The sequence below is a fragment of the Pteropus medius genome, unplaced genomic scaffold, assembly GCF_902729225.1.
Source record: "Pteropus medius unplaced genomic scaffold, Ma_sr-lr_union100, whole genome shotgun sequence".
Classification (NCBI taxonomy): domain Eukaryota; kingdom Metazoa; phylum Chordata; class Mammalia; order Chiroptera; family Pteropodidae; genus Pteropus; species Pteropus medius.
The window spans coordinates 114,207-134,987 of NW_024352837.1; the positions used below are offsets into that span (position 1 = coordinate 114,207).

At 48.2% G+C, this 20,781-nt stretch overlaps 2 protein-coding genes and 1 pseudogene across 2 annotated transcripts in view; all 3 read left to right on the forward strand.

The window, feature by feature from the left end:
* CXCL17 (C-X-C motif chemokine ligand 17) overlaps positions 1 to 20,781 on the forward strand; it is a 21,660-nt gene that overhangs the window by 399 nt on the left and 480 nt on the right. The window contains exons 2-4 of the mRNA XM_039849956.1: positions 6,115 to 6,195; positions 6,836 to 6,937; positions 9,294 to 9,707. Of these exons, the coding sequence (XP_039705890.1) occupies positions 6,115 to 6,195; positions 6,836 to 6,937; positions 9,294 to 9,388 (278 nt within the window). The 3' untranslated portion in view covers positions 9,389 to 9,707. The remainder of the gene's footprint in view (positions 1 to 6,114; positions 6,196 to 6,835; positions 6,938 to 9,293; positions 9,708 to 20,781) is intronic.
* LOC120592388 (uncharacterized) lies at positions 7,583 to 7,701 on the forward strand (annotated as a pseudogene).
* Positions 13,383 to 20,781, forward strand: part of LIPE (lipase E, hormone sensitive type) — a gene marked incomplete at its 3' end in the record, with an annotated part of 10,791 nt that continues 3,392 nt past the window's right edge. The window contains exons 1-2 of the mRNA XM_039849974.1: positions 13,383 to 13,847; positions 20,217 to 20,752. Coding sequence (XP_039705908.1) covers positions 13,721 to 13,847; positions 20,217 to 20,752 — 663 coding nt within the window. The remainder of the gene's footprint in view (positions 13,848 to 20,216; positions 20,753 to 20,781) is intronic.

Consider the following 20,781-nt stretch of genomic DNA (forward strand, 5'->3'; position numbering starts at 1 on the left):
CCCTTTAGCTACAGGGATTGGGGGCATCTCAGCGCCCATGTCCTCATTTACAAAAAGGAGAAAACTGCACTTACATCCACAGTGTTGAGAGTTCAATGCGATAGTGTATGTGAAAATGTCTGAAACTGTAGCTGGCAAAGAAAAAAAAACCTGCTCACCCAAAGATTTGCTCCCTTACCTTCTCCCCCCATCCTTTTTCCAGAAAAGTAGTGAATTTTCCCAAGGCCCGTCTTGGTGGTGGGGGGGTGAAGGTGTTGAGAGCGATCAGACATTCGTAGAAGATAAGGAAGCCCTTGTTTATATTCTTTATAGTGCGCCAGACGTCCCATTAACAGTTTTAACACTAGTTAACGGTAAAGTAATAAACTAGAAGCATCACACCCCAGGTAGTATCCATATTCGAAGCTTTGGCCATAACAAGTCCTATTTTAACAGCACACCTTTCGGGAGGCAGACCCTTGGCTACGGTGGCCTAGCCCTTAGCAGGATAACCACGCAGAGTTTGTCCCCATGCATGGTTCCACGCGAGAGAACCACCTCCCCCAGGGCTACTCTGAGGTGAAATAGCTTTCTTACATACTCAGCATGAATTTGGTCCTAAAATCTATTCCACCCCAATTTCAAACTTCTCCTCCCTTGTAGAGCGAGCTCTCTGGAAGCTGCTGGGTCCCACAGCCAGGACCACCATTCTGGAAGGGAAGGTTTTTCCATCACTATGACAGACCCTAAGGCTAAGGTCCTCAATCTAGAGTCCTGAGCCAGGAGGCAAAGCTCCAGCCACAGCCTGCCTCTCTGGGTACCAGCTCCCCTCACTCACGAATGCTTCGGGCTCTACCTAAACGAGACCAAGAAGGTCTTGTACTTTCCCACCAGCTTTGTACCTTCCCCTCAACTTCGCTCCACAGCCAGCTGCTCCCTACAGCCGCCCTTGGTTCTTCCCATGACTAGAGGTGGGCTCTCCCTCCCGAGAACGTGCTTAGCCCCAACTTGACTCTCTCGCTGTACTTATCGTTCTCTGCCTCATACTGAAGGGATTGGCATGACTCTCCTACTCTCTCCACCTTCTAGATTATAACCTCCTGGTGACACAATTTGGTATATTGTTTCCATATCCTTCACACTATCCAGCACAGTACTCAGTAAATATTTGCCAAGTGAAAGAATAAATCCTCAGGTTTCTGAGTTCAAAATACTGCTCTTGACCACTCGACACCTGAGTTTGATAACAGTTCTATTAACATTTGGGGCTGGATGAATTATTTGTTGCAGGGGTTATTCTGTGCATTGCAAGATGTTTAGCAGCATTCACGTGGCCTCTACCCACTAGATATCAGTAGCTGCCTCCCCCACCCTATAAGATAGCCGAAAATATCTCCAGACATTGCCGAACGGCCCCTGGAGGGGACACCACTCCCCGGCTGAGCACCACTACTCTATACCAACAGTTATCAAAACCTGCTATCCGTTCAGACTTACCTAGACCTTCAGACTCAGCCTTGAAGCCAAAGGAATCTAGATCCAAATCCTGGTTCTGCCACTTACTTTGCAACCCTAGAAAGGCCACTTAAATTTTTTGAGCTTCAGTTTTATAACCTTAAAATGAATAAAATACCAGTTAGCACATAGAATTTTTGTGAAGGTTACATGATCTATGATGTGCACCTGGTAGGAATCGAATGTTGAATAAGTGGACTGAATAGAATTTCTCAAGTAGCTCCTAAAGCACAAGGGCAACGAATCCGAAAAGCTCACAGAGCCACCAGGTGGCGCTATTACAGACCGCACTCCACCGCCGGCGGCCCAGATCAAGGCTGGCTTCCCCGCCAAGCCGTTTTGCAACACAGGGATAAGCCTGGTTAGAGGAAATAACGCCCCACCCACACCCCTAAAATCATCAGACTAAAATCTGATCTTACTTTATCTTTTAAAATAACCACACATATGATCAATATGCTTTTCGCAGGACGGGGGGGAAGATAAGTGAGAGTATATGAGAATGTCAGGAAATCAATTATTTATAATAGCTTATGCATTACTTATTACTTATTAGATGAAATTATTTATAATAATAGCTGACATGTGCTAAGCACTCCCGTGTGGCAGGCATCGTTCGAGGCACTTCACACATATTACCTCAGTCCTTACAGAAATCTAATGGGTTTTTTTTTTTTTAATTTTTAACTTTTCAGACTTTCAAAAATGTCGTAAAAATAATCAGCGTTCCAGTATATCCTTCATCTCATTTTTCTCAAATAACATCTTACATAACCATAATACAATGATCAAAACCAGGAAGTTAGCACTTATACGATATGATTACCTAATGCACAAATATTCAAAACTTTTTAATCACTCCATTAATGTCCTTTTCCTGTTCCAGAATCCAATCCTGGATTTTACACTGATTAAAGCTATCATGTCTCCTTGGTCTCCTCCAATCTAGAGCAGTTTCTTTGCTTTCCTTGTCTTTTGTGACCTTGACACTTTTGAAGACCATTAATCAGATATTTTGTAGAACGTCCCTCAATCTGGGTTTGTCTGATGATTCCTCAGGGGATCAAGTTCAGATTATGCATTTTGGGCAAGGACACAGGAGTGATGTGTGTGCGCCTTTTCGGTGCACTATCTCAGAAGGCCCACGATATTGATCTCTCTCACTGCTGGTGACCTTAACTTTGAACACTTGGTTAAGGTGGTGTCTGCCAGGCTTCTCTACTGTAAAGTTACTATTCTGCCCATTGCGATTAATAAGTATCTTGTGGAGAGGCACTCTGCAAATAACCTGGTTCTTCTCATCACACTTTTGCTCACTGATTATTAAGATCCACTGATGATTCCTGTCTATGACAATTATTTCTATGATATTAGCCAAAGGGTGATTTTCTATTTCCATCATTCCTACTACACTTTTCCTTCTCTCCCATTTATTTATTCGACTATTTATTTATATAAGTAAAGGCTCATGAATATTTATGGATTATAATCCATTACTATCATTCTTTATTATATTGTTAATGTTGTCTCAAAATTGGCCACTAAGAGCTCCTACAGACTGGCTTCTACGTCTTTTTGACATGTCCTTTTTTTAAGAGTTCTGACACCACCAGATGTTCCAGGTTCATCTTGTACTTTCCTGCCACAAGTCTGGAATCAGTCATTTCTCCTAGGAGCTCCAGTTCCTTTTGTGGGAGAGTGATATTCACAAATCATGGGCACGAGGTATTGCCCATTGCTTTGAGGCGCTATTGCTTCTAGGCCCTCTAGTGGACAGAGCTAGGAAATAGATGGATACACACACACACTATTAGCCCCATTCTACAAATTAGGTAAATGAGGCACAGAAAGGTTAAGCAACTTGTCCAAAATCACGAAGCTAATATGTAGTGAAACTGGAAGTTAAAATAATGGTAAATCTGCCACAAGTCCTAACAAGTGGATGTAACTTCTTTACACATACAACTCAGCAAAAAGCAACAAGCCTCACACTCCCACGTAGACGCTCTCTTTGAGAAATAACTAAAAGTCCACAATTATAACCACAATAAAAGCTGTCATGTAATGAACACCTGCTTGGACAGGGGGCACCCACGGGAGCTCATTTATTCCTAACAACTCCGAAAGGTAGTTGTTACGAGTCAGAGAAACAACAATCGAAGAAGCTAAGTGACTTGTCCAAGACATAGTCAAGTGGCAGAGCAAGTGGTTAAGTCCAGGTCTGTCTGGATGCAAAGCACATGCTTATTCCACTGTGTCGGTATTTTCCAAAACTGCTTTTCAGTAGAACATAATGTAGCTTTTACTTTAAGTTGTATGTTTATTTTAATGCATGTTAGAAAAAATCTAATCATCTACCAAACCCATAAGCTCACAGATAATACTGCAGAGAATAAAAATGTTTTTAAGTAAATTAAATGTATTTAAAGAAAAAGTACACATAGTAGAGCTATAGCAAAAATCATAAATGTGGTCCATAAATGCTATAGTAACATGAGGCTTCATTTTCAGTCACACCATGAAATCAGGGTCACATAGGGCTACAGAAAGTACAACAGACTATGACTCTTGAACCTGAGTTTTATCTCTAGATGCGTCGCCATTACCTGTAAGAACTTCAGCATTTTGTTTGCTCGCTCTGGACCTCAGTTTCCTCATCTGAAAGATAAGAGATGGTGATTTGGTTCATTAGTACAACCCTTTTAAAAGAAATTTGGTAATGAGATCAAGAAACATAAAACTGTTCTTAGCTTTCGACCCAGAAATTCCACTTGGGGAAACCTTGCCCAAGACAATACTATGAAATTTGGAAAACAGTTACAAGCACATAGAAATTTATCAACATCCAAAAATAAGACGATCTAAATATTAAGCAACAAGAGAACAGTTAAAACAATTTGTCGTGGTGTTGTGCCATCATTAAAGATAAAGATGGCATTGCAATATCCTTATAAAGTGAACGAAAGGAAATTTGTTCATACACTGTGATTATCATCAGATAATGAAACTCATATGCAGGAAACACAGCAAAACACTGTTTGATAAGAATAAAGACTTCCTTATTCATACTTTCCAAATTTTCTCTAATATAGTTATATTATATTTAGAATGAAAAAAAAAAAAAACTTCTCAATGAAGGGATTCAACCAAGATTCTTCTGGCTCTAATATTCTGTGGCTTTTCTCTGGAGCCAGAAGTCAAATGAGAATAAAATATTAGAAAAGTGTAGATGGCAGGAGCTTAGGGGTTTTGCCTGTTTAAATCGTCTTAACAGCACTCAAAACAGCACTTGAGAACATTTGGAAATAAGCATTTGGAGAAATGATGCAACACTCTTCATCTGTGTGGCAGAAAGGGCACAAGTCTGGGAAATAAGAGACCTGAACTGAACCGCATGACCACGAAGGGCCCTCTCTAGACAACTTGTCTGTCCACTTATTGAGCAAATATTTACCAAGTGCCTACCATGTGTCAGGAACCATGCAGCTGAGTGACTGCTGAGCTACTGGTTCAGAGTTTAGAAGGGAGAAAGATTTTTAGTTTTCTTGGGCCGCAATGAAAAATACCACAGACTGGGTGGCTTAAACAACAGATATTACTTTCTCACAGTTCTAGAGGCTGGAAGTCCAAGATCAAGGTGTTGACAAATTTGGTTTCTTCTGAGGCCTCTCCTTGGCTTGCGGCCGGACCCTTTCTTGCTGTACCCTCACAAGGTCATTCCTCTGTGCACATACATCTCTGCTGTCTCTTTGTTCAAATCTCTTCTTCTTATGAGGACTTCAGTCCCATTGAATTAGGATCCACCATAACAGCCTCGTTTCAACTCAGTCACCTCTTTAATGGCCATATCCCCAAATACAATCACTCTGAGGTACTGGGGGTTTGAGCTTCGACATGGATTTTGAGGGGACGCAATTGAGTCTACGACAGATTTCAAACAACAAGCTATAACTGCAACAATAGAGCTGTATTCGTATATGGTGGGGAACCATGCAAAGGCACAATTAATTCTGACGGGAATATCAGAAACTACTATACAGAGGACACATCATCTGGGCCCAGTTCTAGCTCCAGAATTTCAAGTCTATATATAAGCCACCATCCTTGATTGTCATAATAATATTTTAGATGTCATAAAATGGGAATAAGATGGCATCAGGTGATAAGGCCTTTTTGAATAGAGGCCAAAAAAGGAATGGCTTTGTACCAACCATCTTTTAATAGTTGAGTGGGAATTAGGGATTCAAACACAGTAAACTTGGAGGTCAGGTGAAGATTCTATCACTCCTTGTTCTCATTCCTTAATTCATGAGGATTTTAACGTGTGTGTCAGGACAGGGCGGGGAAGGGAAGGTCTTGATTAAGCCCCATCTTTTGTCCTCTCTTCCATCCAGAAGCCATTCTTTCTCCACCTACCTCCAGCCAAGCTCTTCTCTAGGCCAGATTTTCTTTCAACTTCCATGCCTTATCCATTAAAATACTCCTCTCTTGAGGACTTGAGTAAAATACTCCTAGATCCATGAGTCAAAAAGGAAGAGAACTGGAACTGCGCTGACCTAGGTAGCAAAATGCTGAGGGACCATTTCCCGTGTCCGGAAGTGACCTGTTTCCTTCCGACAGGGGTCGCCAGAGGCCACAGGGACAAACGCCAGGCTTCTCGGAGGTGGCTCCAGGAAGGCGGCCAAGAATGTGAATGCAAAGGTCAGTAACTCAGTATCAACAACAGCAATGCACCATCGTGATCCTAAGTCCCTCCCCTCGAGTCCCTGAGACCAGTGCAGAAGTTATCCGAGCCGACTCACCCATCCCCCTCCCCACCAGCCCCCACGCAATGCCAACACTTGTTTCCTTCCTCAGTCTCAGACAAGAGCTGGACTCCTCCAACCAAGGTGTACGGGAGAGCTAGCTAAATCTCTGCCTGCCCCTTCCCCTTTACTTTTTCCCTAAGAACCCAGGGCTGCCTTCCAAAAGCTTTCTGGATCTTCTTCTGAACCTTATCTGACTCACAGGTAAGACTGAAATCAGATAGGCACAAAATGTCTTGCCCCAGGTAAAGCACCCACCAATAGACTGACACCTACGTCTTCTTCCTTATTTTTTGGTCTTCCTTATGATAACCTGGTGCCCTCTCCACACCTGCCACCGAATTCTTGCCAACACAGGTCAAGAAAACTGCTCAGAAATATATCTATCTGAATCCCTCCCCTGTTCCGTATTGAGCCTTTTTCTCACACCACTGCTGAATGCAAAAGGCAAGGAAGTTGACAAATAAAGCCTTGCCCTACTCCCTACTCTCAAACATACTAACCTTCCCAACTAAGCAGCAACTCTGTTATTTCAGACTGGTTCCTGAGAGCTCCTAAAAGAAAGCTCAGGGCAGCACCCAGGCTGCCAAAAAAGCAGTGTCCCTGTGATCATTTCAAGAGCAATGTGAAGAAAACCAGTAAGTTTCAAAAGAATGACCTTCTTAAAACCAGAGTCACACTGTGGAATCAACTAGGGATGGAGCAAGGGTTGAAAACAGGCAAGAGAGGTGAAATGAAGACCAGGGTAAACACACATCTCAGTCCTTTCTAGTCATGTCAACTTGTGGGGAAATAGGAAGAGGAAGAAAAGCAGGATACAATTCTCCTAATACTAGAAAGGTTGAGCCAAAGTCTTAGATTTTAGACCCCCATTGTTTATCCAAGGGAAGAGAGATGGAGCTGTTGGGACTTGGTCACTGACATCTGAAGATGACACCAGTGTCAGTGTCAAACAGAACTGATTCCTCCCTAGCTAGAAGTTTTCAAATGTCATAGAAAAGTAAATTCAAAAATGTTAAACTGATTGATATTATGATATTATCAAGAATGGGCTAAATCAGGATCGTTGTCACTGTTGATGGAAGTAAAATACAATTTAGTACTACTTATCAAAAATCTAAATTTGTGTACCTTTTAACTCAGTAATCTCATTTCAAGATATCTCTACTATAAAATACTAACATGGATACTCAAAGATATCTATGTACAAGTTTATTAAAAATAGCAGTATTTGTACTGACAAATTAATGGAAATTAAAAATGTTCATCAAAAGCAAACTGGGTCTTATGGCCATACCACCCTGAACACGCCCGATCTCATCTGATCTCAGAAGCTAAGGAGGGTTGGGCTTGGTTAGTACTTGCATGGGAGACCACCTAGGAATACCTGGTGCTGTAAAATAGCAAACTGGGCAATTCTGCAATTGTCAGAAATAAAGAGGTAAATCATTATGTGTCAATCAGAAAGATATCCACAACACATTAAGTAAAAAAGCTGCAGAGACCCCTACTTGGCCTTCTTCGCGAAAATAAATTTCAAGTGGATTAAACATCTAAATTTAAAAGACAAATTTATAAGGGAATAGAGGAGAATATATTTACGACCTTGGAGCAGGAAAGGATTTCTTAAACAAGATACAAAAAAAAATAATCCATAAAAGAAAAACAGATTAATAAATCTGACTTCACTGAAATTAAGAAATTTTGGTCATCGAAAGAATAAAATGACTATCTAAAAGTAGGCGAAGATATCTGCAATATATATAACTGACGAAGGATTAATATTCAGCATACATAAAGAATTCCTACAGATCAATGAAAGGAAAGTAGGCAATACAACAGACAAATAGTCAAAAGACTCGAATCAGCCCTCTGGAGACGATGAAATCCAAAGAGCTAACAAATATATGAAATGGCACTCAACTTTCCCAGTAACTGAGAAAATGAGAGTTAAAACTAAATGGATTTCGTTATATACCATCAGAGTGGCAAAAAAAAAAAATTTTAATCTGACAATATCAACCGTTGGCAAAGAGTAGGGCAAAGAAACTCTCATATTCTGCTAACAGAAGTGTAAATTGGTAAATCACTTTGAGAAAAAAGTGCTGGCAGTTATCTACGAAAATTTAAGCTCTATCACCAAGCAATTCCTCTCTTAGGTAAATACTCAAAAGGAATGCATGCTTATAGACAACGGGAGACATGTACAAGAATTTCATAGCAGCATTGCTCGTAACTACCCCAAACTGAAAATCGACCGATGAATAAATGGTGATATATTCAAATATTATATATTAGTGAGAATAAATAAACACATAACAAAGTAAATGAATCTTAAAAAAACAACATTAGGTAAAAATAACTGAGACATGAGAAAATAGCTACAGTATGATTTTATATCAACAAAGTTCAAAAATAGGCAAAATTAAAATAAATTATTAGAAATAAATAAATAAGTGGTAAAACAATCAAGAAAAAAGTAAATGCTTGCTAAAAAGGTCAGGGTTACCTCTGTGAGGCAGAGAGGATGGATAGTGATCGGAAAAGGAGCAGGGGGCCTGCTGGCAGTATTCTATTTCTAGGCCTAAGTAGTAGTTTCACAAATATGTGCTTTAGAACTATTTATTGAACTGCACATATAAGTTTTTATGGACTTTTTATTATAGATGTATAATATTTTGCAACAAGATGTGTTAAAGGTACAGAGCAAAACAATATGTATAGTATAATCTCATTTTTGTTTTTTAAAGCAAACGACTATGTTTACACACAAGAAGATAGATAAGACTATAGTAAACTGTTAACACTAGTTGTTAGCTCTGGGGAGTGGGAGTGGACATTGCAGTAGGGGTGTCCTTTTATTTTTCACTGGATACATTTTTTAGTTTTAATTTTTTCCACTGGATGAGTCTTACTTTTATAATTAGGTCTCATAAAAATTAAAAATATTAAATGTTTTTTAACACTAGTCTCTCCCCTTTATTTCCACCCTAGGGCACCAAAGGCACAGGAAGCCAAAAAAGCCCTCCAGAGCCTGCCAGCAATTTATCAAACGTTGTCAGCTAGCAAGCTTTTCTCTGCCTCTGTAGGAGCTCTGAGAGCCCACTCCGCCAATGAAACATTCTCAGCCAAGAAGGCAGTAAGCGCACCTAGAGGATGCTCTTCTCCCACCTCAAGCTCCCCTTCCCTGTCTCCACCCCCTAAATCATTCCAGTGTTCTCGAAAAGCATTTTTCCCACGACTATTTTGATTATTGTTCCCTCTAGTGCCTTCTTCTCTTGTCAGTTTTTTCCTGTGCCTTCTCCTTACCCAGGCTTAAACTTAGTTACCTGAAAGAAACTAGGAAACCCCAGCTTCCCAGCTGGTCCCACCTGAACTTAAACATAACCAGGAAAGTAGCAAACAGAAGTCAATAAATATTTTTTAAATGTAATATGTCAAAGTCGTTTCTTTCAAATGGGGTCTGGCAACTCACATTCAATCCAGACGACCCATTTTACTCTGTTCACTCCAAACTCAATCACACACACTTCTTCCGGTCACCTCTGCTGCATCTCTGTCTGTCTGTCTGTCTGTCTGTCTCTCTCTCTCTCCCTCCCTCCCTCCCTCCCTTCCTCTCTCTCTCTCTCTCTCCTCTCTCCCCCTCCCCTCCCTCCCTCCCCTTCTTCTCCTCTCTCTCTCTCTCTCACCCCCCACTCCTTCCTTCCTTCCCTCCCTCTCTCTCCCTCTCCCCTCCTCCACTGCCCAACTTTTTATTTTTTAACTCAACTAACCTTTCTGAGGTAAGACTTAGGTGGGTCAAAGAAAGCAATGAATCAGACATGGTCTTCAAAGATAATATAGGTTTTTTAAAAACTGGCACAACTTCCTAGCATGTAGAACACAGTTACGATTGTTATCATCATCATCATCATCTAGGATCCATCATCAATGATCATTGTACTCTGTGAGCTTCCAAACTAGTTCGGAAGACATATATGCAGAACCATAGTTTCAGAGCTAGAGAGAGAGTGTGAAAGATCTCGAATGCCACTGTAAAGGGCTTCAAGCTGTAAAAACGGGAGGTCATCATTTTTTTAAAACGTGGGAGTGAAATTATAAAGCAATAATATAAGGAAGTTAAACTGGCAATCATTTGAATAAATGAATAAAGAGAAAAAGATTAGATTATAACAGTATTGAGACTGCCTCCCCCTCGACCCTTTCCTCAAATATCAGAAGGGGAGAATAAAAAAGGAACACTCATCCAGAATCTGGTTTCTGTCATCCCAGATGAAACAGATGACTAAATTGGGATGCTACCTTATGAGGAAAAAAAAAAAAACATTTTAACTGAGTGGTAAGTGGGGTGGGGCCCTATTTATGACACAAGAGGGCAAGCCCCTCCCCTGTGGTAGGAGAGTGTTGAGCACACAGGCTCCTCCTGTCCCTAATCCATCCTCCACAGCAGGAGGCACAGAAGGGTCTCATTTGTCACAGGAGTGGGGGCCAGCAGTGGTCAGCCCACTTGCCTTAAAAAGTAAGACCAGGAATGCCAGGATGAAGGAGTGAAACACAAAGGGAGGTGCCATCATGAGGAATCAATAAGGGATTTGTGACAGAGGCCTATGTGTGGTGGCCAGAAGTATGAAGCCTGGGAGATCGACATCTCCCGTGAGGGAAATAACTACAGTGGAGCCAAGTTCTAATTCACTATCTAGGACTGAATGGGGACCTGAGCCACACCAGACACCTATCACCCAGCCAGAGCCTGGCCCAGAAAAGATACTCACAGAACAGCAGGCATCTAAGACTCAGCAGGGACTTAATACCCAACAGGAGCCTGCTTCCCAGCAAAGACCTCCCACTCAGCAGGCACCCCTTGCCCAACATGAAGCTGAATCCCAGCAGGAACCGAGAGGCCAACAAAAATCTGCTTTACAGCAGGAACTCCTTGCCCCACAGGAGCCTGCACCACAGCAATCACCTCCCATACAAAGGGTGTCCCTCACTCAACAGGAAGCTGCCTCACAGCAGGGACCTGGGCCAGAAAAAGAATCAAGAGCTCAACAGGAGCCAGAACTGGAAGAGGGATGCATAGAGCCGCCTCTAGCTCAACAAGAAGCTGGAGTAACACCTCTGGCCCGGACTGAATCTACATCTCAAGAGAAACCAGAACAATCAGACCCTATAGCCCAGCAAACAGCTCCAGCCAAATCCTCGCACGGATCTTTGAATGAGTGGGGATTTCTATCAAAACTGCGTGAACTATCCATACAGCAACCGATGGCTTCAGAGTGGAAGGCATTTCTTGAGTGGGTCACAGATTTTGATTCAGAATCGGATTCAGGGCATCCATCTGAAACCGATTCGGTGGCCCAAAGGATGAAATTGGCCTTCAAGTGGAAGCATGGTTCTGGAACGTCAGGATATGGTGCGACATCAGCCTCCAGAAAGAAAACCAGCAGCCACACTCACAGACACTACTCAGACTCAGGTGAGTTGAGCCTGGAGGAACGAGAGCCTCCTAGGGACGGTCATTCATAAGGTCAGGAAGTACTAAGCTGCCAGGATGTCAGGTTAGCTCCGATGATCCCTTAACAGCCCTGCAAGACACAGATCAATAATCCCATTTGATAGATGAAGAAACCCAGGCCTTCAGATGTAAAGATTCTGGCTTGAGGGGGCACTAGGGAGTGGCAGAGCTCAAAGCCAGAGGCTGACTTCTTCCCAGGAACCGGGCTGCTTCCCTATGAAGGATTTGGGGGAAATCGAAGGGAAAGGGCTCTGGGTTAGGGGCCGCCACACAGGCGAAGCCACTCTCCTGCTAGTATTCATCCATTAGTCCCCAAACCCACCGAGCACAGCTCTGGGGCAGACGCTGCCCTAGACACCAGATACACAGGCTGAATGTGGCCCTTACCCTCGGGGAGTTTCCACCTCCGCTAGGCCAAAATCAGCGTTAGCAGTCCTTGAGGTCTCCAGGTAAGCTCTCAGTGGCAGGAGGACACTTGCTCCACGGCCAGGTTGCCCCCTCAGGGGGAGCCCCAGTCAAGCTGGGCCTGAGAGCCGTGTTTCCAGGAAGGGGGAGCCTGAGAGAGGGGCTGTGGGGTCCGCCAAAGTCCCGGGCAAGGTCGGGAGCTAGGGAAAGGGTGAGTTGAGGGGAGAATGATGGCCGCCAGCACTCCTTCCCCTCCTCTGAAGCAGGAAGTGGTGCCCAGGGGTGCAGGCTCTAGCTCCCATCCTTCTCCTCTAAGTTCCAAAGCTTTGTCAGGCAGGAGCCGGCAGCAAGATTTCTCCGTGCAACGGGGGTTTACTTGTTGAAGTAGCGAGAAGGGCGGGGGCGGAGGGACATGCAGCCCCACTCTGGGAGCTGAGGGTGCTGTGAAGTAGCTTAGTCTCAGGGCCGGCAGTGATAGTCCCAGCTCAGAGGCTTGTCCCACCCGGAAGGGCTGGCCCGTCTCTCTGAGGCATGAGATGAGGGTAATTGGTGTCTCTCTGTGTGAGGGCTGCTCGTAGGCCTTGGGAGGGCAGGGAGGAGGGGCGGGATGTTAAGGGAGGATTCCGGGTCTTTTTCCCGGGCTGAAGATGAAGAGCTGTTTCTCTAGGCCTCCAGGACCCAGTCTCAAGGGATGCCCTACCCGCACCGCCCGGGGGCCAGGCCGCCTCGCCGTGAGCCCCCGAGAGGCAGTTGGTCGTGTGCGCACATGCAAGCCTCGAGCCTCCTCTGTTTCCCGCCTTTTCCCGAGAGCGCGCGCGTCCTCCGCCGGCCCGCGGCTAGTGCGCAGGCGCGGAGCATTCCCGTTGCCCCTCCTCATTCTCGGGGTTAGGAACGGGCGGAGAAAAGAACCACGAGCGTGAGAGGAATAAGAAAACTAAAACGCAGGGGGCGGGGAGAAGGCGGGGCTCCCTCCTCCAACGGCGCTCAGGCAGCGCCCCGCCCCGGTTTTGAATTGCCAGAGGACCTGGGCCGGCCCCCCCCACCCGCCCTCAAGCGGTGGCTCAGCGGCGTCCCGCTCGCCCCCTCCAGCGGGCGGGCGGGGTCGCATTCTAGGGATTCCCTACGTGGGAAGGTGAGTGGGGAGGCGAGGCTGCGAACCCACGTGAGATAAGATTGAGACTTCCTTGCTAGAGTGACTCCCGTGAAACTCCCAACGGGTCCTGCCTGAAGAAGGCTTTTCGCCGCCACCAGGGCTGCGTTTTTGTTGGCCTCGGGTGCTTTAACGCGTCCGAGGGGGCGGGGCCAGGCCTTAGGCCCCAGAGTTTGGGGCGGGGCCTGGCGGTGGAGTGAGGCCCGGATTGTTCAGGGGGCGGGACCCGAAGAGGAGCAAGCCCAGGATTGGGTGGCATGGGGGCCCGGCGGTAGTATGTAACCAGGATTGGCCCTCGGGGAGGAGCCTGGAGGCTGGAATTGGTCCCTGCACCGGGACCCAGGAGAATTGATGGAGTCAGCCCCGGGAGCGGGGCCCTCTGGGGCCGCTGGGGCCGGTGGAGCCCCGGCCTCGAAGAGGGACAAAGAGGGGTCCAAGAGTCGTAGCCGCCGGCGGTGGAGAAAAGTCAAGGCCAAAGGTGAGCACGCAGGGGCCGGCGGCACCCCGGAAGAAACCTTGAACATCCTGCAGGGAACTGGGAACTGAGCGGACCGACCCACCGCTACGAGAAGTAGGGGAGTCCGTGAACTGGCCCATTGCCGCCCTTTGGGGGAGTGCGGGGATGATCTATTGTGAGAAGGGAATGATCTCAGCATAGAAACTACCGGACGCCCCACTACCGTTTTGGGTGGAGAGTCCAGAATGCGAGTCTCCTGGACCAGAGTTCTCGCTCTGGCCCCGTGCTCGCTTTGCGTCCGTGGGTAACTCCTGCCCTCAGTGGTTTTCGCCTGAGAAATGTTTCTAGCGCCGATTTTCAGGTCTCTGGCACTCCTGACAGGATGATAAAGAAAAAGTTTATAAGCCATTGCACAAACAGGAAGTTTAGGGTGAGCGGGGGAAAGGTAGGAGGAAGGGGTACCCAGAATGGGGAATGCCAGGGGGCCAGTACAGCTCAAAACAGATCTGTGCTCCCATTTTTAAATCCGTTCATCCATTCCTTTCAATCCACTTGCTTCAGCCTGGCTCCCCTGGGGCCCAACTTCCTGACTGCCACTCCTTCTAGGACTAGGAGTTGCTGGATTGGGGACTGACACATCCTCAGAAGAAGAAGGGAGGGCCATCGTCTTGGTTCCCTACAAAGATGCTACAAGCCTCAGGCAGGGGCCTGCTCAGTTTTGAATATTTGTCAACTCAAGTTAAGGCCTGTGGGAAGTTCCTCTACAGAAAAGAAACTGACATAGCCCCAGGGCCCCAGAGAACCCCAAACTCATTGTCCCTGCCAAAGATAGCACTGGAGTTGGCTCCAGACACACTCACAGATTCAGACAGGCTCAGACTGGTGCCCTAGGGCATTCACTGTCTCATTACCTCACAAGCAGGACAGAGTGCCCAGAGGCAGTACAGACCATGGTTAAGTACATGGGTGTTAGAGACCTGGTTCCTCGGGCTATGACCCACGGTTCACTGGGCAACAGGCTCCCTCTTTCCTGCCTCAACTTTCTGAGCTATAAAATGGACATAATGATAGAGGTGCCTGACTTGTAGGGTTGTTGTAAGGTTTGAATGAAGGTTTGGCACCTGCACGCAGCGAGCCTTCAGGAGGAGAGGAAGTTACCCCCCACTAGACAGCGAGCTCCCTAAGAGCAGGGCTGTATCTGCCTTGCTTACCCCACATTTCCAGAGTCTGGTATGCCAGGCACATGGACACTTAAATATTCATTGAATTAATAAGTGAAGGAATGTGTGAACTGCAACACAGGGATAATAATAATAGTGCTGTGCTTAGTTGTCGTGAGGAATCAGAATCCTCTTGCGCAGGGCTTCCTGAACAGAGTTGAGCAAGTCCTCACAAATCAGGGGGCCCACCTACGCACAAAGGCTCATTCCCACAAGGTCTGAGATTCACCTGTCATTTCCTGAGGCTCCGCCCTGGTGCCAGGCTTCAGTTGGGTGAATCAGACCCAATCCTTGCCCCTAGGGCATTTGAGCTGGCTGGAGCAGTCCTAGTCATCAGTTCAATCTTTCCAATAACCTAATGATGCCAGTGTCATTACAATCGCCTTATTTCCCAGATGATGACACTGAAGCTCTGAGGAAGCAAGGTCACTTGGGCTTCCTTAGCTGGCCAGTGAGGGCAGAGAAATGGTCGCGTCCAGCCACCTGAGGGCAGGGAGTTCGAAACTGCTGTGCGCCCAACCTTGATGCTGGACCCAAGAGGCTCTAGTTGCACAGATTCATTCAGCAGAGATTCACTGAACACTCACTTGTCCCAGGCTTGGGCTTTCAGTGGTGAAGACACACTCACATTTGAGCAATAATCCCTACAGATAATCCTACCAATCAGATATAACTATAAACTGTGATAAATACAAAAGGGAACTTTCTCACCTGTAAGAGAACTTTCAACTGTAAGAGAGAAGCTTCCCAAGGAGGTGACATTGGACCCAAGGATGAGCAAGTGTCAACTGCTGGGGAAGGGGGGCAGGGAGGACCGAGGGAACAGAATGAGCAGAGGCCTTGAGGCCCAAGGAAGCAGCACATTACAGCACAGGGAATTCAGCAAGGGAGGGGTGGAAGACAGGAGATGGGCAGGGGGCCCAGATGGTTTCTGGTTTTGGGAGGCCATGTCCAGGATTCGGAGCTTTATCCTGTGAGCAAGGGTAGTCGAAGATTTAGGAGTATGTGACCAGATTTATGTTTTAGAAATATCCCCTAACTGCTATGCAGAGAAGAGACTGAAGGGGGCAAAATCAGAGACCCATAAAGAGTTGTTACAGTCATCTTGATGACAGTGCAGTGGGGTGGGGAGAAGACCAGGTTCCTGAAGTGTCTAGGGGACAGAGTAGACAGGACTTCGTGATGGATTGGATGGGGTAGGAGGTGGCCAGGACGATGCCCTGGATTCTGGCTTGAGCAAATAAGGAGAGATGCTTATATTACACACACACATACACACACAGACCAAGAATGCACAAATATGAAATATGAGTATATCCATCTCTACTCATACAAACACATGCCCACACAATCTCACAGGCCGAGATTAGAAACACGGATACACTCACAGGCTGAGAAACACAGGCCATGACACATGCATATAAATATGCCTTCAGACATACCAATAAACAAAACTGCACATATGGAGAAAAAATGTTGACACGCCCACCCACAAACACAGGCCAGGACCACCACTGGCCATGACCCATACCTACATACATATGTATGTACATGCACTCACACCTGACCACCCAGAAAGCACAGAGCTGAGATATGACAGAGAAGGAACAACACTTAGAGACACACACAAACACAGCAGAGACAAGCGGTGCCATCTTCGCTGGCTCTGTGACCCTGGGCAGCATGTCACCTATCTGCATCTGTTTTCTTATCTGCCAGAAGGGGTGATGATGGTTCCTACCTCATATGTTATGGGGAGGATGAAACGAATTACTCCACATAAACAGAGCAGCGCCTGGCATACACGGTCATTACAGCAATGTTTGCTCTTTCATGCCCCCCAACTCCTGCATCTACCCCCAGCCTCCCCATCAGAAGCCCTTGTTCCTCCCAGACCCCAGACCTGGCCCTTCCTCCATCCTACCCCCACTTCCTCATTGCCCTGCTCAGTCCCCAAGGGCCAAAACCCAGGCCAGTTCAGCTGCACAGTGGCTCTTTAGGGCAAAGAGCTGGTGCCAGGCGGTAGGACCCCTCGGCCCTACCTCTGCCCCAGTCCTCGCCCATGGCCCTGGCGAGCCTGCCTCTGCCCCAGTGCCCTCTGCCTAGGATTCTTGGTGAGTTTCTAACAATCTCAACATCCCTTCCTGCCAGCTCCACCCTGCCCAGTCTCCAGGGAATGGCCTGGACCAGGGCGAAGGGCAGGGTCCTGGGGTCATGAGGGCCTGGGATCCAGCCTTTTCCCCACCACTTCGTACAAGTCACTTGTTCTGTCCAGGTCTCCTCTGTCCTCGTCTCCAATAAAGAGCCTTGCCACACAGACAGGAAGTAAATTACAGTGGCTTTAGAAAGTGGGAAACCACAGTGCATTAGGCAATAAATACCACACATGCTGGCTGTGTGCCAGGCACTGCAAAGGGTCAGGGTACAGCAAGAAAACATACACAGTCCCTGCCCTTGGGCAGCCTATAATCTAGTAAGGGAGACAGAGCAAACACAGAAAGAGTCAGTCGTATAGTGTGTTAGGTGGCGATGTGCGCCAGAGAAAAATGACCCAGTACACATGTCAGCCGAGGCCACAGGAGAACCACAAAGCAAACAGTTGCAGAAAGGCCACCTAGATGGCACCTGGGCACGGCCCTGCCCTCTGTGGGCAGGATGGCCAAGTACAGTTTCTAGGTGAGGAAACCAGGCAAGCGGCTTGGGCCAGTGTTCCGTTGTCACAGCCAAGCTTAGAGCTGCCTCTAGAGGCCTCTGTCCATCTGTTCACTGACTTTGGGGAAGGTCTCCCAAGCTCCCATCCATCTCTTTCAAATATTTACCGAGAACCTACTATGTGCTAGGCCCCATGATTGGCCTTGGGGCTACCCCTGCCCTCATGGGGATGGCATTTAAGGGAGAGAGATAGGAGTATTCACTTCTGACCAAGCAAATGACGCTGAGGCCTCAGGGCCTCTTGTTTGCACTGGTCCCTTCCAAGGCCCGGAACTTAATCTTGTATTTGTGATTTTAACTTCTTTTTCCCAAAGAGCCCCGCCTCCACACAACTCTGTGAAGCCTAGTTCCGCCCTCGGGGTGAGACAAACAAACATGTAAACAAGTAAACAGTATACTTGCAAATGTGTAAAATTCTAGGAAGAACAACTTAAATATGATGGCAGAAGATAGTGCTGGGGGGAGGGCGTCCCCCCAGCGGGGAGGCGCAGTCACAGAATGCCTCTTCCAGGAGGTGGCACGCTGAGGCCTGAAGGGTGGGAAAGAGCTGGCCAGGCAAGGAGCACATGGACTAACATGGGTGAAGTGTCTCGCTTTCCCATACGTGAGGTGTGGAGGACAGGCACAGCAGGACGGGCTGTGAAGGGTAAATGGCAGGTGCAGGGTACCCAGTGTGGGAACACCACACAGTAGGACCTGTGGCTCAGAAGCCTAGCTGAGCTTGGTACTGCCCTTAATCGGCTTTTGTCCTCCCGGGAGGGACAGGCAAGGCTGGCTACCCTCTCTCCCCCTAACAGCTGTAGCCGGCTGTGCCAGGGGCAGCCTGGCTGGGTGAGAGGGGACAGTTTGTTCAGGACTGGGGCTGAGACTCGTGGGTCCAAGGGAGGAGGGGCTGGGGGCCTGGACTCCTGAGTCAGAAGGAGGGGTTGGGGACCCCTGGGTTCTAAGCGAGAGGGGCCTGGGACAAGGACTCCCAGTTGAGCTGGAGCTAGGAACAGGCAGCGGGGCAGGGAGTTGGACTCCGTACTTTATTTACAGCATGCGGTCCTCACTGTCCCTTGTGCATGGGAGGCAGAATGGTGGCCACACCCTGGACAGGCTGGGCCCCTCCCCCCAGTTTATCGCCCCAGGGTTTTACTGGCACCGCCACAGTTACAGTCCAGCAGTCCCAGCCTGGGGGAAGCTCCGAAGAGGCCTGGAGGGGTGAGTGCAGGGCCAGCTGAGAAGGGGAACTCGCTGCTGCCAAACCTCTCAGGGCCTAGAAGGCAGAGGAGACACCTGGAGGAGCAGGAGGCCATCACCCAGGAGCCAAGCAAGGTGCTGGGGGTGCTGCAGGAGGGAAGAGTCTCTGGAGCAGAGGGCAGCATCCCCACCAAGGGGGACCCCGGAGCGTGGGGAGTCAGGCCTAGTCCAGGGCAAGTTTTTGAGGGTCAGAGCCAGAGGCCCAGGAGGGAGACACAGCTCTGGACCCAGAGATCTGGGTCTGAATTCTGCTCTGCCACTTTCAGTGCAACCTTCAGCTCCTTACTTAACACCTCTTCGCCTCAGTCTCCTCTCCTGTAAAATGGGATGCTACCTACACTAACAGCCGAGACGAGAACAGAGGCAGTCTGAGTCTCAGACACTGGCACAGAGTGAGCTCAAGGTCCATGGCAGCAATGACTATGAGTCCTGCTGTTCCAGGCCAGGGGACCCATTTGGGGGAGGAGTAGGACCAAGTTTTGGGACCCCCACAGAGGAAAAGGGAGGCAGCTGGAGTTTGGAGGGGCTTCCACAGCCAGACTTGAGGGGCAAGGAAGGGGCAAGAGTGACTCTTCGGATTTAAGTAAGGCTAGAAAGATGAACTCCTGGGTTCGGGAAGAGAACTGGGCTTGGGATCAAGGTCCTGGGACACCACCAGGTAGATGGGAATGGGTGGGCTGACAACTGAACTCTCCCAAACATTGATCGAGGGGAAGAGCCTGTGGGTGACACCTGGGTCCTGAGAGAGGGGACCAACTGGGGTCCAGACTTCCCAGAACCTAGAAGGAGTCCTGGGCACAGGAGAGGAAATGGAGACAGATGCCTGAACTCTCGGGTGCCAGAGAGATAGAAAGCGGGGTAGGAAGACTTCTGGGTGTCCGAGAGATGCTGAAGTGCCGAGGTTCCGGAGAGGAGAGAACAGGGCCTCCCGGAGCCTGAGAGGAGGGGCTGGGCCTGGACTCCTGGGTCTGAGAGAGGACGGGCTGAGCGGTCAAACTCCTAGCTCCTGAGGAGGGAGAAAGGGCCTGAGTACCTGGACTTGGGGTTCTAAGGAAGGGGGTGGGGCCCCAGACTCCACTCTTGGGTCTGGAGGAGGAGGCTGGGTTCTGACGCTTGGGTCTGAGGGAGGAGGGGGATACAGCCGGACTGGAACCCAGGGCCCCAGCGGAGCGAGGGGTGACCAGCCCTGCCTAACGAGCCGCTCCTCCGCCTGTAGCCCCCATGCTCTTGCACACCATGGACCTGCGCACCATGACACAGACGCTGGTGACGCTGGCGGAAGACAACATGGCCTTCTTCTCGAGCCAAGGACCTGGGGAGACAGCACGGCGGCTGTTGAGCGTCTTTACGGGTGTTCGCGAGCAGGCGTTGGCGCTGGAGCCAGCCCTGGGCCACCTGCTGGGCGTGGCGCACCTCTTTGACCTGGACGCAGAGACGCCGGCCAATGGGTACCGCAGCCTGGTGCACACGGCCCGCTGCTGCCTGGCGCACCTGCTGCACAAATCCCGCTACGTGGCCTCCAACCGCCGCAGCATCTTCTTCCGTACCAGCCACAACCTGGCTGAACTCGAGGCCTACCTGGCCACCCTCACCCAGCTCCGCGCCCTGACCTACTGTGCCCAGCGCCTGCTGACCAGCAATCAGCCAGGGGGACTCTTCTTTGAGGGCGACGAGGGGCTCGCCGCTGACTTCCTGCGCGAGTACGTCACTCTGCACAAGGGCTGCTTCTATGGCCGCTGCCTGGGCTTCCAGGTGAGCACCCCCCCGTCCCCCCACCCCAC